We start from the raw sequence: 13726 nt of genomic DNA, 5'->3' as shown, positions 1-13726 counted from the left end.
CTGGTTTAGTCTGGTTTAGTCTGGTCTGGTTTAGTCTGGTCTGGTCTGGTTTAGTCTGGTCTGGTCTGGTCTGGTTTAGTCTGGTTTAGTCTGGTCTGGTTTAGTCTGGTCTGGTCTGGTTTAGTCTGGTCTGGTCTGGTCTGGTTTAGTCTGGTCTGGTTTATTTTGGTCTGGTTTAGTCTGGTTTATTCTGGTCTGGTTTAGTCTGGTTTATTCTGGTCTGGTTTAGTCTGGTCTAGTCTGGTTTAGTCTGGTCTGGTCTGGTCTTGACATCTCTATCAATATATTTCCAGTTGATCGATTAATTGTTTCAGAACTAAAGGAACAAAAAGTGTCTGAGGTGATTTCACATTAAATCCGGTTTGTTAGTTTAAACTTTTAATTTAATTTCACTCAAACTGTGGAAAAATGTCAAATATAAAAATTAATTTTGAATGAAATTGTTGTTAAATTCACTGTTCATGTGTTTTTTTGCTCCACAGATCTCAGATCAGTGACAATAATAACTGTGTTTACTGCTGCATCACTGTGTCTCTGAACGGGCAGATTTATGCATTGATTTCTCATTTTCTTGTCGTTTATTATTCTCATCATTATCTGCCTTGTTATCGTCACTTTAAACTCATCTCTCTCTCTCTCTCTCTCTCTCTCTCTCTCTCTCTCTCTTTCATCCCTCTCTCTTCATCAGCAGTGAAAAATGGGGCTTAATTAACTGTGTGCCTGCAGGACTTTGGCTTTCCGTGTGTGTGTGTGTGTGTGTGTGTGTGTGTGTGTGTGTGTGTGTGTGTGTGTGTGTGTGTGTGTGCGTGCGTGCAGAGGTAAAGTAGGCCAGTCTATAAGGTGGTTAATTAGGATGCAGCAGGCCTCTGTCCGCTGGCTCCCAGGGACCAGATGGAGAGCCAGGTTCACAAACAGAGGAGGGCTTGTCCGACGATATTTTCACTTTCACCTCGACTCGACTGCAGAGCGAGAGCCCAGACTTCGGTTTATTTATCCTCCTGCTCGTCTACTCAACCGCCACTCGTCCGTCTCTCACTTCTTCTTCCTGGCATTAATTTGTTGACCTCACTTCCTCCGTGTCGACGGAGGGAATGAGCTGGTTTTGATTTTCCATTACGCCGATGTTGACTCTGACGTCCCGATCGTACACCAGGACTGACGTGGACATGAACACAACTCGATACGTTACGAAACATGATCTCTGGCACCAGCTCGTGTTGATCCGATAAAAACACTGACACCAACATATGTGCAGATACTTTTGAAGATAAATACGAATGATTTAACAAGTTAACGAGTTAACTCCATCCAAGACGACATCAGTCGTTTCAGTAAAATGTTCACATCAAGCCTCAACCTGACACAGGAGACCGCTGTTCATTTCCTGTTTCCCTGTGAGAGTCAAAAACAGCAGGAACTGATTGTTTCCTAACCTTAATAATGTGTTTGTTATTGTAACCATGACAACGAAGGTCCCTCAACAAAGTCGTTATTTGAACCCAAAAACTTTCAGCCATTAACCGAAAAAGTCTCAAAACAAAACCAACATTTAGAACCTCTCGCCGTCTTCATCTCGCTCGTGTCGGTGAGTTCGGTTCATACTTTTCTCAACGCTGCGTTCAAGAACTGTCCCTTTAAAAATTATTATATCTCATATTCAGTCACGTGACTCCGCCCAGTCCAGCTAACGTTAGTCCACGTTCACTCAACGTGAAGCTGGTGATGGGGACGCTCGTTTGGTTTTTAAAAAGATTCCATTAATAAAGGTCGTTGTCATTTTCCCAGCATGCATTGCACGAGAGGCAGAAATCTGTAGTGGGGCAGGTACAGAAGAGTTCTGCAGAAATGACATTACAATAAAACACAAACGCACCACTTATATTGAGTTATATTAAAGTATTAAGCAGACAATCACACACACACACACACACGCACGAAGACAGAGTGCTTTCACATGTCACAGAGACTTAACATGTCGCCTCGGCAACCGGTCCCATGAGAACACCTGCACCCTGTGAGTCACCACGGAGACACATCCCACACACACACACACACACACACACACACACACACACACACACACACACACACACACACACAAACGCTGACAAATATCCACTTGCCTGCCATAGCACAGGTGTGTGTGTGTGTGTGTGTGTGTGTGTGTGTGTGTCGTGTAAACTTCAGGTAACACAGATCCCTCTGATCTTTCTCCAGTGCCAACACAGCTGTGTCTGTTTGTGTGTGTGAACTCACTTGATGCGTACACACACACACACACACACACACACACACACACACACTCACACACACTCACACACACACACACACACTCACACACACACCAGGGTTAAAAGGGATCAAGTGTTCCTCTGCCACCAGGACAGTGTGTAAAGGACCGTAACGACATTTTAACTTCTTCTCTTCCTTTATCTGAACTCCATAAATAAACCTGAGCTCGACACTCGACTTTATATTTAATGATGTCATTAATTATTTACCAAAGACAAAACGAACCCCGGTAGATGAACAGTCAACACTTACAAAGACAGAGAAGAAGACTGAGCAGGAAGTCACCAGATCATTTACCCACAGTGCAAAGTGTTGTGACGCTACGACGACAGTGGAACTACACGTTGTAAAACATGTGTTGATAAATACACATGGTGCTGATCTGACACAGTTCATTAACCCATGAAGAAGAAGGCGCCCGCTAAAACCTTCATTACTGAGCCTCTGGTGCAGGTAGAAACATGAAATAAAAACTGTTTAAGAGCTTAAACCTTTGACTTTTATTGTGAATCATTGGCAGGAAAAACGAGCTCATCCGTCAACATTCGTTTATTGATTTGTATTTAAATGCTGATGAACGTTGGGGTGAAGAAGGTGAATCTTTACCTCTAGCTAGCGGAAATACTGGCTCCTCCTCTTCCTCCCACGTCACTCACCCTGAGCCTCAACTAGCCGGTTAGCATCTTAGCAGGTTGAAGTCAGTGTCTGAAGTTATTGTCGTACATGTAACTGCTCCAACATCGCTCAGGTCGTTCGCCACTGTCCGAATCACGACGCACTTCACCTGTCACGTCTGTACAAACGATGTACGACGTCCCATTCATCAGGCAACGCTTAGAGCCATCACACCTTCCTGTACTGTGACCCTACAGGTGAGGCAGGGGGGGAGGCGGGGCTCAGGGCTCAGGGGGCGGGGCATCAGAGTTGGGCCCACGGTTAGTTAAAGTTAAAGTAAAATCCCACAATCATCACTGTGGAACATGCAAAGAAAATACATCTCATCTCAACTTTACTCCAAACAGAGAACTTCACCTGAGCAGGTTTGCCCTCTGACCCCAGACAACAGCACACAGATGTGACACAACATCTGGCTTCTGTTAATAGAAGTTGTTGTAGTTGATTCTGTGAATTTGCTCCTTTTTTTTTCTTCTTCTTCTTCTTGTTCTTCTTCTTTGCACCAAAATAAGTTTCCTGCTGTAACCCTGAGGTGACGCAGCTCAGACGACATTAAAGGTGCGTGCAGGTGATCTCTGGGTTGATGGCTTGTTTGTTTTTTTGCCTCGTCGTTCTCGTGTCTGACACCTTCTTCAACTTCTTCTTCTCATCTCTTCTCGTTTTATCGGCTGTTTTCATCTCGTCGCTCTCGCTGCTCCGGCGCCGCAGCCTGTGACAAACCGGCGTGTTAAAAGCACTTTATAAATAAACACAACTTGCTCTTTAATCACCTTTAATCACCATTATCGGCTGTGTGACAACCTGTGGGCGCGACCACAGTTTAATTTAATCCCCCCCCACCCCCACCCCTCCCTCTCTCCTTCGCAAAATCTTGTTTTCCATCCCTTCCCTGGTTGAAGCTCTTTGCTATTTCTGAAGCCGCGGCGGCGCTGGTTCGCTGCCACGGCGCCGCTTCATGCTGAATGCATCAGCCGCCATTCAAGTCAGAGACTCAGAGGGGAAAAGACAGAAAATAGCTCCTCGCATTGTGTCTCCGTCCTCTCGATTCTGTCGCCTACCGTCTCTGATCCCGATACGCTGCGTGTCAGACGAACAAATCCCCCTCCCCAAACAAACAAATGAATTTAAATTAAAAGACAGCAGAATGGAGTTTGGTGTAAACAAAGCTCGGTTTCCTTTCTCTGTTTGGCCTTGTTTTGCATAACAAGCCGTGACACGCTCTGCATTGAGATTCAAATGAGTAAGTGGCGGCTTAAGATGGACTTAGCTGCACTTCACTGGGACTATTTATCCGCTTTCATAAAGGACGTGTCATTCTCGACACTTCCTGTTCGACGAGTCCAGGACAACACATTCTTTTGCGTTGACAGACGAGGCTGTGGGCTTTTTCATTTCTTTGTTTTTTCAGTGCCGAGGGCTTTATGAAACTTTATTGATCCCTGCCAGGAAATGAGGCCATCGCCACTGCAGATAAAGAACGATCAACGAACACGACAGAAACCAGGAGCTCGACCCTCCAACCGGCCGACGCTGATCAATCCTCTCGTTATTCTAAGGAGGTGAAGTTAAAATATTCTCCTCAGGTGAGATCAGACAGTTTCTCTTTTTTTTTTTTTTTTTTTTTAAGTAAACAAACATCATGGCGAACACGAAAGTTGCATAAAAGCAACATACAACAGCGTGACAGCGGTTCAGCCGGGACCTGGATGAACATGAGACAGAGACAGTGGGAGGACGGAGGAGGGGGAGATGATAAAAGGAACAAACATCAGCTCTCTCAGTCTCTCTGTGGTCCAGCTGGGACTTCCTGCATCACAACACTCCTCCACTGCATCTCAGAGATTCTTTATGTGTTGTTTTATGGTGGAATATCTTTATGTTTTTTTACACATGGATGGTGACGGATGTTTCCGTGCCTTCAGCAGGCATCACTTCCCTCCGCCCGTCTGAACACGGGGGGGGGGGGGGGGTGACTCCGGCCCTCTGTGGGACCGTCTGATCTGCTGTCCTGGATGCTTCTCCTTTAAAAGCATAGCAAAGTGGCTGCATGCAGCTAATTAAAAGAGACATGCATTTGTCAAACCATCCATTTTATTCTCATCCTGACACCCCCCCCCCCATTTTAAAATGAAAACATACAGTTTGAAAACATATCCAACCTTTTGACTGGCCGGTTCTTGACTGTGGGAGCAACATTACTGCTTCTACATTTAAAGCTCCTCCAGTATAAAGGTCTGTGTCCATGTGTAGTGTGATTATAGATCAGCTCTAGCTTCTATATTAATACTGTGAAAGTATCAAAGCCTCAGTCCACAGAGAAATGCACACAGCCTGTATTCAGAAACTGAGCCTTAAAACCAGCCGTCAGGACTTCTGGAACTTTGTGATGTCACAACAAAGCAGTCACCAAGCCCCGCCCACCTGGACCCACCATCCAAACCTTTACAGGATTTGGTTTCTCTGAGTGTTTTTACCTGAAATCTGCTTTATTTTTATTGGATCACTCAGAAAACAGTCAGCCAATCAGAAGAGAGGCTCCTCTCTTCTGATTGGCTCACCGACCTGTTGTTACTAGAGCTCCAGAGAGAAGCCTGAGAGAGGAGATGTAAAACTACACTGAGATGATTTTTATATCTTCTGATGGATCAACACTTAAAATAAAACACAGAAGAAGAAGAAAATTATGGAGCTTTAAAAAAAGTTGTAGCTCACCTGACTAATCAGAACCAGAAACCAGAGACGTAAGGATCCAGACTGATCGTTCAGACTGACTATATTATCAGCTGACGGTTAAACTTGCTGCTGCAGACTCTGATGAAGTGCGCGAGCTGTTTCCAGTCTTTTTACCTTCAGCTTGGATCAGAAATGTTCTCGCCTGCTGCTGTAAAACAGACAAAAGTTGAAATTGATTTAGATGTGGTCAGGTTGTTCTGAAACCTCGGGACTCTGCAGCGTTTTCTTCTTTAGTTTAGTCACATTCAAACAGTTTAACAGAATCAACGCCGCTGTGTAACGTAGCTCAGTCCGACTTGAGGGCGGCGCTGATGTGGAACGGAGGGTTAAAGGTCACGGAAAAGTCTTGAACTCTGGATGCACCAAGGAAAGATTCCAGAGGACGCCATAAAAACTATGGAGCAGTTCATTGGGAGTGAGAATTTAATCTAAGCAATGACAGAAAATTACCACAAAACACAAGGGATGATGGGTAGAAGCACAGGGACGAAATAAGTCATGGTTGGAAAACTGAACTGAAGAAAATGAAGCGTTCTTCACGGGTCAGACAGTTTTAAAAAACACAGAGTTCAAGCTGAAGTTGCCTGGAGATTCGTTTCAGAATCACCCCGACAAATAAAAGATGCACAAAAGAAACAACAACAACAACAACAACAACAACAACAGAGGGAAATAAAAACGGAAACTTGGTTAAATGTTCATTTTACACTCATTTCACATGGAAATGTGAAATGACGGCTCAAGGTTCAGGTTCGTCAATCTTCCACTCCTCTTCCTCGCTCCGGGCCGGACGCTCCTCTGCGTTTGTGTATGCATGCGTGCACGTGCTCAGTGAGTCTCGACCCGAGCTCAGCGGCTCGCATCACATCATCAGCTCAATGCTCAGGCTGAGCGGAAGGATACGAGGAAACGCCGCGCTGCACAGAGGCTGTGTTGTTCCGGCAGTTAATGTGAACAGATAACATATGGATGGTTTAGATTTTATTAAAGCGTCAACAGTCGTGGTTTAAAAAGCAAAGTTTGGACCAGATACAGAATCTTCACTGTCCCATCAAAGTTTGTCCTCAGAGTGAAGCTTAAGGAAAAGTTAAAGGTTCAAATCAAAAGGGTTCATCCTCTCGGGAGCAGATTTCAACAGGGTAGTGTTGTCTTAAATCAATCACGGCCGTTACCACTCAACAGAAATCATAATGACAACATGTGACCACGATTGGATCTGAAATACCAGATTATTGGCAACATCACTGGTTCTACCTTTGAGTAAAGTGGTAGTTAATCTGACTAATTAGATTAAAACCTGTTGAAATCCTTTTTTGTTGTTGTTTTGTTGTTTCTTTTGTCGCCCGTCTTCCGGCTGCTTCTCTCACTTGACTTGAAAATGAATATTTTAGTTTCCTGTGCCTCCTTCCTCGGTCGCCGTTTTCACAAGTTAGAAAATAAGTCTGTTCCTCTCCTCCCGCCAAGTAGCCAAGATCACGACCGTTAAGAGTGAGAAGTGTCCGCTTGTCAATGTGAATCACAGACTGTAAATAAAGATGGACGTCGCCTCTGTGACGTCACCCACAGGTTTCTGAAGCTCAGAGTGAGCTGCTCCACCGTCGCCACCTTGGCAGTGTCTGACTCCGCCCCCCTAACTCCCAGCTAATCTGAAAGCGGTTAAAGAGGAGGGGCTTGTGCGGAGCTGAGACTTCGGTTTGTGTCGAGTATTCTGCAGCAGTTTGTACTTCAGCTCCTCATCATTACTGTGCAGTAGTTATCACTTCCTGTTCCCTCGTCATGAAGTCTCTGGGTTTTGTGTTTTTGGTTGATGACTGAAATCAGGTCTGTGTTGAACTCAAGCTCAAGACATTTTTACATTTTATTCTACAACATAAAACACGTCAGTAAATACTCCGGTCGTGATTTCTTCAAGCTTTTACGTCTCAGTTGCTAACGAGTGTCTGAATGAGACTACAGAGGTTGTCGGGGACGTTAACTCACCAGTCCACCTTTAGAGCCTCGTTAACTCAGCAGTCCACCTTTACAGCCTCTCTGTGTGTTTATACAAACTGTCACTAACTCTGTCAGAGGAAGAACTTTTGTAGAAGAGGTCAGAGAGGAATCAAACTACCAGCTGAAGTTTAGTGGTGTTGATGTTGACGTCATGTGACCCTGGTGAAGTTGGTTTATAGTCCAACATTAGCTTTTTACTGCTGATTGTATTGAGGCTTCGAACATCAAACAGTGATGTTCATTAGTGAAGATGATCCTGCTGAACTAAACCTCAGGATCAGAAACTGTTGTTATTTTCTCTAATAATCCAAAACACAACGGAGAAATCCTATTGGCTGTTTGTGGAGGGAACCAGGGTGAAGCTAACTTCAGGGTTGGTCACAAACACACTCATCTCCCCTGCAGCTCTGTGTGATTCTTTGCTAATTGACTGATGTCATTTGTCTTTTTGATTTTGTTTCCATTCGTCAGGAAACAGTGAATCACGTCCCACAAGTGAAACTCTGCACAGCTTCCCGCCGCTCCACCCTCTGTCTCCGTCAGTGTTTGAGAGTTTAGTTCTGAAACACAGCGGCTCATTTCACAGAGAATCTGACGCCTCACCTTCTCTGCCGTCGCTCAGTTCAAACGTGATCACAGCTGCCGTCGTTAACTTTGCTGCTTTCGTTGATTTTTGTCTGAATGCTGGCAAACATGGCCGTCTGTTCGCGAGCCGCTCGGTCGTCCCGCAACAGCAACAGAACAAATATACTGTGGACAACACTGATGACGGGCATCATCACACAGCTGGCGAGTCTCTGCTCAGACTACACACTGTATCTGAACACAGCATTCATTAAATGTCATTATTCTGGTGTCAGTGACCCGTCATCAGCCTGGAGGAAACACGCCGGCCAGCTGACTGACTGACTCCTCCCCCTCCCGGATGTTTGTTTCCACACGTGTGCTGACCGCCGGGCGCCGCGCGGCCTCAAACGTGTTGATGTTCATCATGATAATGGGACAGATTTGATTTCATTATCATGACGCGGCCCACAGCGCAGCATATGTAAAGCAACAGACACAAATAGACGTGATTATTCGGGATTTTACGAGACTGAAAAGCAGCAGTGCAGAAGAAGAAGTAGACGAGAGAAGCGCTGAGCTGCGAAACTCCTTCTTCTCCTTCATCACCTCCTCTTCCTCCTCCTCTTTTAACCCTAAGCTTTAATGTCATTTCTCTTTCTTTGTTTACAAGCTTTAATAGATAATGTGGGGGAATGGAAACAGGAAGTACGACGACTTTCACTGAATCACTGAGACACTGAATAAAACTTCAAAAGGCGATTTATTGATATTTATTCGCGATGGACTTTGGAGATCCTGATGTCGGCAGAAAGTAAAAGTGACACTGAGTCTGGAAATATATTTGTGTGTGTGTGTGTGTGTGTGTGTGTGTGTGTGTGTGTGTGTGTGTGTTCAGATCTGACTGAGTTGTGACTTAGAGAAGAAGGATTGTGATTATTTTTAACTGGTGGTGAAGGGTTAAAGATCAATCTGTTTCTTTTCTCTTCTTTTATTCATACGCACTTTCTCCCTCCTTTTCCTCTATTTTCTCCTCTTCTTTCTCTCCATTGCTCTTTCTCTTCTTCCTCCACCTCTCCTCCCCTTACTCCCACCTTCTCCTTCTCCTTCATTTATCTTTTGTTCTTCCATTTTCTCCCGTCTTTCTCGCTCATTTCCTCTACTCCCTTGTCTCTTCCTCATCTGTCCTTTCTACCCTCTTTTCCTCATCTCCTCTCTCCTTCCTCCCTCTCCTCCTCTCCTTGTGTCCTCACCCTCTCTCCTACTCTCAGTTTGTTGACAGATGATATAAAGAGGCAGAAACAGAGGCAGACACTGTTGTGTTTTTACCTCCTCCTCCTCGTCCCTTCTTCTTCCTCCTTGGTCTCTCTGAAGACACGTCTCCTCTCTTGTTCGGGCCGTTGTCTCCTCCGTTGCCAAAACAACAGCGAGTGCAGACGCACCTTCAAACCGAACAAATCCCTCCTCAGAACCAGACGACATGAAAAAACAAAAAGACATAAAGAAAGAAGAAAAATGTCGACTGGTAGATGTGTGTGTGTGTGTGTGTGTGTGTGTGTGTGTGTGTGTGTGTGTGTGTGTGTGTGTGTATTTTTGACTGTGGCCCGCTCTGTGGATGTCGACGTGTGATCTTCTGAAAGTTTTGTTGTTTTATTTTGGAGGAACTGCTTGTTTTCCTCTCTTCCTCCCTGTCACTGCGGCGCTCTTGTCTTCCCGAGCAGCGGGGCGGAAGATGAAAGACGAGGGGGAAAAAACACGACGGCTGTTGTACAGAAATGTCACCTCGTCCCCTTTGACTGAGACCGGCTCGGCTTTCATGCCACAGTCTGAGCGAGCGAGCGGAGCTAACTTATAGCTAACGAGCCGCGTGCCACAAAGCGGACGACAATAGCGAGCGGCTACAGCGGAAGCTAACGAAATGATACTCAACACATACATTTTGTAACGCAGCCTTAAAAGAAACACGTTGATGCAGAAGATATTGGCTCAAAATGACAATTTAAAAGCAGATTTTAGTGCTAACATCATCAACTGCTATCTAGCTAACGTTAGCAATAGCGTTTCCAATGTTCCCATTTATGTAAAAGATGCTAGCAGTTACCAACACTGTTTTTTGTTGTATAGCTGGAGCACAAATATTTATAATTTGTGCTAATGAAATAAAATGTTTCCATTAATCAGCATGTAAACACAGCAGCAGGTGAAGGAAGTGGAACATGTAGCAGGAGCTGTTGGAGACCAAAGAGCTAAAAGCTAAAAACGTTCATCAGGTCGATTCCAAACACGAACTCAGGCGCTATAGTCACACGTCAAGGTCATACGTGTCATCTTCATCTTCATCTTCTTTGATCTACACGTGACATCTCGTCATAGTCCGCTGCAGTTTAAAGGTTCTGGGATACACAGAGTTCGTTGCTAGTGAGTGGCGTGCAGGTTCTGCAAACCACCAATCACAATCGGTCTTCATCAGTTTATCAAACAACCCAAACAGGCTCCGCCCCCTGCTATGAAATCTTTGTGAGGTCACTGTGACCTTGATCTTTGACCTTTGACCACCAAAATCAAATCAGTTGATCCTTGAGTACTAGTGAATGATTGTGAAGGTGTTTCTGAGATATTGTGTCCATGGAAACGAAAAAGACGGACGGACAAATAAAAGAAGTGGATGGAAACATTAATCCACGTTTTCTTTTGCTGATTTTCTTGAGATCCGATTAAACTTTGTGCGACTTATAGACGGACACGTGGACGTTGTTCGACATGTCGTCCATCTTTGGTTTCAGTGTCGAACGCTGGAGTAAATTCAACCTAAACAGGAACAACAGCGTCATGTGATCAATAATCAAACACCTCGGCTGAGTTAAGCTTGAGATCCAACTAAGAACAACTTTATTAACAGAGATTTGTTTCTTTAATGTTCCCCATGACGTGGATCTATAGGTGTGATTACCTCTGTCACACCTGTTAAAACGGTCACATGATCAATACCAGGTGGAGGTGGACTGGTGTTTCAGTGGTGGTTTCATTTAAAACTAAGGCACAGCTTCCTCCCAGCTGCTCACTTTATAGGTTTGTTTTGTTTATTCTAGGTTTTTGTGTAAATGTTTAAATCTTTTTCAGCAACTTTACGAACTTTAATAAACATATTTTATTTTATATTAATGTGATATAACAGCCGTCTTTCCTCTCCTCCCTCCTCCTCCAGGTGATGAGTGGTACCTGTGCAGGCTCACTCTGAGCATGCCCAGTCAGGCCAACCTGCAGTGGGCCATGTCTCCCTCACCTTACCTGGGCTCGGTGGGTCCTGACGCCACACCTGGCTCTGTGGTGTACCGACTGTCGGCACGGCAACGAGACGGGACGCAGGAACAGACACAGTTCCTCCTACTGGACGGTGAGTCTTTTTATTTTATTTTATTTTATTTTATCTTATTGCATATTTGTTATGTGACCAAAAGTATGTGGACGACTCTGTCCTTTGGTCCGGGTCTGTTCCAGTGAAGAGAAATCTTTGTGCTGCAGGAAACAGTAAAACTTTAGACCAGTGGTTCTCAAACTTTATAACATCACGGACCCTCATCTGATAAGATTTTTACAACACGATGCTAACAGCTTTGTTGGACTCTAAATGTCGTTGTTTCCTCTGGGTTTTAATGATTATTAGAGTCATTTTTAAAAAAGCAGAGCGTTTGTGGAAACACAAACTCATACTGTTAATGAGGACAGGCAGGTGATGTAGCCATGGTTACGGACGGTAACAGAAACTGTTCAGTAGTCAGTAAAAACCAGAATGCCAGTACAGCTGTAGTCCATAAAGAAATGGTTTTCCCATCTAACAACCACATGTGAAGAATTAGTGCAGCAGGTAAATGTAATAATAAGGTTTCCAAGATGGCCGCCGATTCCAGCACAGGAAACACATATTTTACCACATTGGACAGATTTCAATCATTTTGCAATTGAATTCTGTTTTAAATTCACAAATCTCAGTCAATTACAAATTATTTTGAATAATTCAAATATATGATTGTTCTGTTTTAGCAGGACTTTTAATTTGTAAAATGAAGGTAAACTGTTAAAATTTTCACAGGTTAAATTTTTTACAGTGTAATAAATTTCCCTTTCTAAAATATGTTGTTTAAAATTTTGATTTGACACCTGTAGGTCATTAATAAGGGAAAAAAGTGGGTGAATGTATTGTGAAAAAAAACAAAAAACTGAACATTTTCTTGCCTGAAATGTCAGCCATCTTGGAAATGTCAGCCATCTTGAATTTTTGAGTGCCTAATGTGTTTTATCAAAAGGAGTTTAGTACTTGTATCCAGATTTGAAAGATTTCCCCTGAAATACGCAGGTTTCTGCCGTGCTAAATGTTACTGTGTCCACATACTTTTGGCCACGTAATGCACATATAAAGGTTCTCTAGAGCACAGTTCTCTTCGCTCTTCAAATACAACCAATATGATGTAGTTTAAGAATAAAATAATCCATTTTTAAAAGCCATATTTTCGGATCCTCGCTCACCTTTCTTCTCGTAGTTGCAGAACGTGTAAGAATTTGTCTCGTGACATGAAGCGAAGCTGCTTCCTCCACGTGTTACTCGCCTAAAAAACCTGTCATGTCTTCGCTACGGCTCTTATCTGCTGCCTGTATCTGTAATTAGGTCCGCTGCCGCTCCGCCAGGCATTCTGTGACAAACCTATTTTGTTCAAAGGAGCGATTTATAAATAAAATTTGACTTGTTGAATTTCAATTACCGTCAAGTTGGAGAGGGAGAGAAAAATGCACATAAACGGCATGGAGCTGCACTGTTAATCGCTCCCTGGGGCAAAGAAAGCTCCCAGAGTCGGGAATAATAGGAAAGTCTCTGGAGAGGCAGAGAGTGGGAGGGTGGGCGGATGGGTGCCGGTGGCTGTGGATTTTTTATTTTTTTATTTTTTATTTTTTTCAGCGGAGGAGAGAAGGAGGAGAGAAGGAGGAGGAAGGAGTAGGAGAGATATTTTGAGAGCTAATTTCTAATGCTTTCACATTAAGAGCCTCTGACTTCCCTTTGGCGTAATGTGACTACACGTGTACCGTCAAATAATCCAATAATTTACATTAAAAGTGGTTTTTAATATCATGCCAATATGGAAATATATTCACACAGTGTGTGTGTGAAGCCAATTAACGTGACTTCACTCAGTTTGTGGATCTGAGATTTACAGTTTTACAGTGGAGGGCTGATGATGATTGATGATTTTAAACACTTTCATTTCTACCAGCGTCTCTTGTTTTCTATTAAAATAATTCACATCTATTAATGAAGGAAGCAAAATTTTGAATTCTACTTTTTACAGCGGAGTCGACATTTCAATGTTTCCTGCTGAGTCTTTCTAAAGGTTGAATGTAACTGGTTTCATTAAACATATTCTCTAGATAATAATATAATAATCACTATATGTTCTTTTAGTATTTCAATTAAATAATG

At 43.5% G+C, this 13726-nt stretch overlaps 1 protein-coding gene across 2 annotated transcripts in view; it reads left to right on the top strand.

The window, feature by feature from the left end:
- si:dkey-22o22.2 (neural-cadherin) overlaps positions 1–13726 on the top strand; it is a 123767-nt gene that overhangs the window by 44319 nt on the left and 65722 nt on the right. Inside the window, exons 1-2 of one of the 2 annotated variants that reach the window (XM_056381461.1) lie at positions 4199–4550; positions 11462–11650. In XM_056381461.1, the coding sequence (XP_056237436.1) occupies positions 11497–11650 (154 nt within the window). In that variant the 5' untranslated portion in view covers positions 4199–4550; positions 11462–11496. Of the gene's footprint in view, positions 1–4198; positions 4551–11461; positions 11651–13726 lie in introns of those variants that run through there. The other variant, XM_056381460.1, reaches the window with a different exon arrangement.

Source organism: Seriola aureovittata, chromosome 7 (genome assembly GCF_021018895.1).
Source record: "Seriola aureovittata isolate HTS-2021-v1 ecotype China chromosome 7, ASM2101889v1, whole genome shotgun sequence".
Lineage (NCBI taxonomy): Eukaryota > Metazoa > Chordata > Actinopteri > Carangiformes > Carangidae > Seriola > Seriola aureovittata.
The sequence above is the reverse complement of the archived record's forward strand: the minus strand, read 5'-3'. Positions and strand labels throughout refer to the sequence as shown.